The sequence below is a fragment of the Neopelma chrysocephalum genome, unplaced genomic scaffold (assembly GCF_003984885.1).
Source record: "Neopelma chrysocephalum unplaced genomic scaffold, ASM398488v2 Primary Assembly neopelma1_92844, whole genome shotgun sequence".
NCBI classification, from domain to species: Eukaryota; Metazoa; Chordata; class Aves; order Passeriformes; family Pipridae; genus Neopelma; species Neopelma chrysocephalum.
The window spans coordinates 1,303-2,921 of NW_020921568.1; the positions used below are offsets into that span (position 1 = coordinate 1,303).

Consider the following 1,619-nt stretch of genomic DNA (forward strand, 5'->3'; position numbering starts at 1 on the left):
GATGAGGGTCCAGGGGGCTGGGATGAAGGTTGGGACGTGCAGATGCGTGTGGTGTTCCCGGCGGGAATGCGGGTCAGGGAGGGGTGGGATGCAGATTTGGGGTGCAGCCGCCTGTGCCATTCCCGGTGGGAATACGGGTCAGGGAGGGGTGGGATGAAGGTGGGGGTAGGATGCAGGTTGGGGGTGCAGCCACCTGTGCCATTCCCGGTGGGAATGCGGGTCAGGGAGGGGTGGGATGCAGGCTGGGGTGGGATGCAGGCTGGGGTGGGATGCAGGTTGGGGTGGGATGCAGGCTGGGGTGGGATGCAGGTTTGGGACGCAGCCGCCCGTGCCATTCCCGGCGGGAATGCGTGTCCCATCTCCGCTCCCGGGGCGCGGTGTCGGGTGGGGGACTCCTCTCCTGTCTCGGTGCCGGGGCGGTGGTGCTGAAGGACAGCTCCGCCCACACCCGCCCCCTCACCCGCCCCCCTCCCTCCCTCCCTCCCTCTTCTTCCCTCCCTCCCCTCCCTCCCTCCCGCTCCTCCGCCGCCACCGCCGCCACCGCGGCCGCCGGAGCCGAGCGTGCCCTCGCCTCCCCCGCCCGCTCGCCCTCCCTCCCTCTGTCCGTCCCTCCCTCCCTCTCTCCCTCGCTCCCTCCCTCCCTGCCCGGCCGCCGCGATGCCCCAGCCGGCCCCGCCGCCGCCGCCGCCGCCGCCTCCCCCGCCCGGCGCGGCCGCACGATGAAGCGGCAGAACGTGCGGACCCTGGCGCTCATCCTCTGCACCTTCACCTACCTGCTGGTGGGAGCCGCCGTCTTCGACGCGCTCGAGTCGGAGCAGGAGACGGCGGAGAAGCGGCGGCTGGAGGCCAAGAGCCAGGAGCTCAAGAGCAAGTACAACCTCAGCGCCGAGAGCTACCGCGAGCTCGAGTGGGTCGTGCTCAAGCTCAAGCCGCACAAGGCCGGCGTCCAGTGGAAATTCGCCGGCTCCTTCTACTTCGCCATCACCGTCATCACCACCATAGGTACCGTGAGCTCCCCCCGGGGGTTCCCCTCCCGGCTCCCCTGCGCGGGATGGGGGGTTTGGGATCCTTCTCCGCATCCTTCCCCGGCTTTCCCCGAGCGCCCGTCCCTTCGCCGCCCCAAGAGCCCCGCCCGGCCCCCGGGGGGATCGGGGCGAGCCCTGACCGCTCCTCGGGCACCCGGAGCCCACTCACCGGGCACCCAGAGCCCCCCCCGCCGCCCATCACGGTGGGATCAGGGTGATCCCGGGATCGCCGGCACAGGGAAACACCCGCCCGGACCCCCCTGGCCGCCCATCACGGTGGGATCGGGGCGATCCCCCTGCCCGGTGCTCTGGCACCCAGACCCCCCCCAGACTCCCATCCCGGTGGGATTGGGCCGATCCCGGGGTCGCCGGCACAGGGAAACATCCGCCCAGACCCCCCTGGCCGCCCATCCCGGTGGGATCGGGGTGATCCTGGGATCTCCGGCACCGGGAAACATCCCCCCGGACCCTCCTGGCCGCCCATCCCGGGGGTACGGGGCGATTTCTCTGACCGGTTGCTCTGGTACCCAGACCCCCCAGACCCCAATCCCGGTGGGATCGAGCCGATCCCCCTGCCCGGTTCCTCTGGCACCC

General features: G+C 71.8%; 1 protein-coding gene across 1 annotated transcript; it reads left to right on the forward strand.

Moving 5' to 3' along the window:
- Positions 1–658: 658 nt before the first annotated feature.
- LOC113980164 (potassium channel subfamily K member 3-like) lies at positions 659–1,007 on the forward strand (the record flags this gene model as incomplete). Its single annotated transcript, XM_027707398.1, has 1 exon — positions 659–1,007. A coding segment is annotated over exon 1 (288 nt), but the record flags the coding sequence as incomplete, so codon positions are not given.
- Between the last annotated feature and the right edge of the window lie 612 nt (positions 1,008–1,619).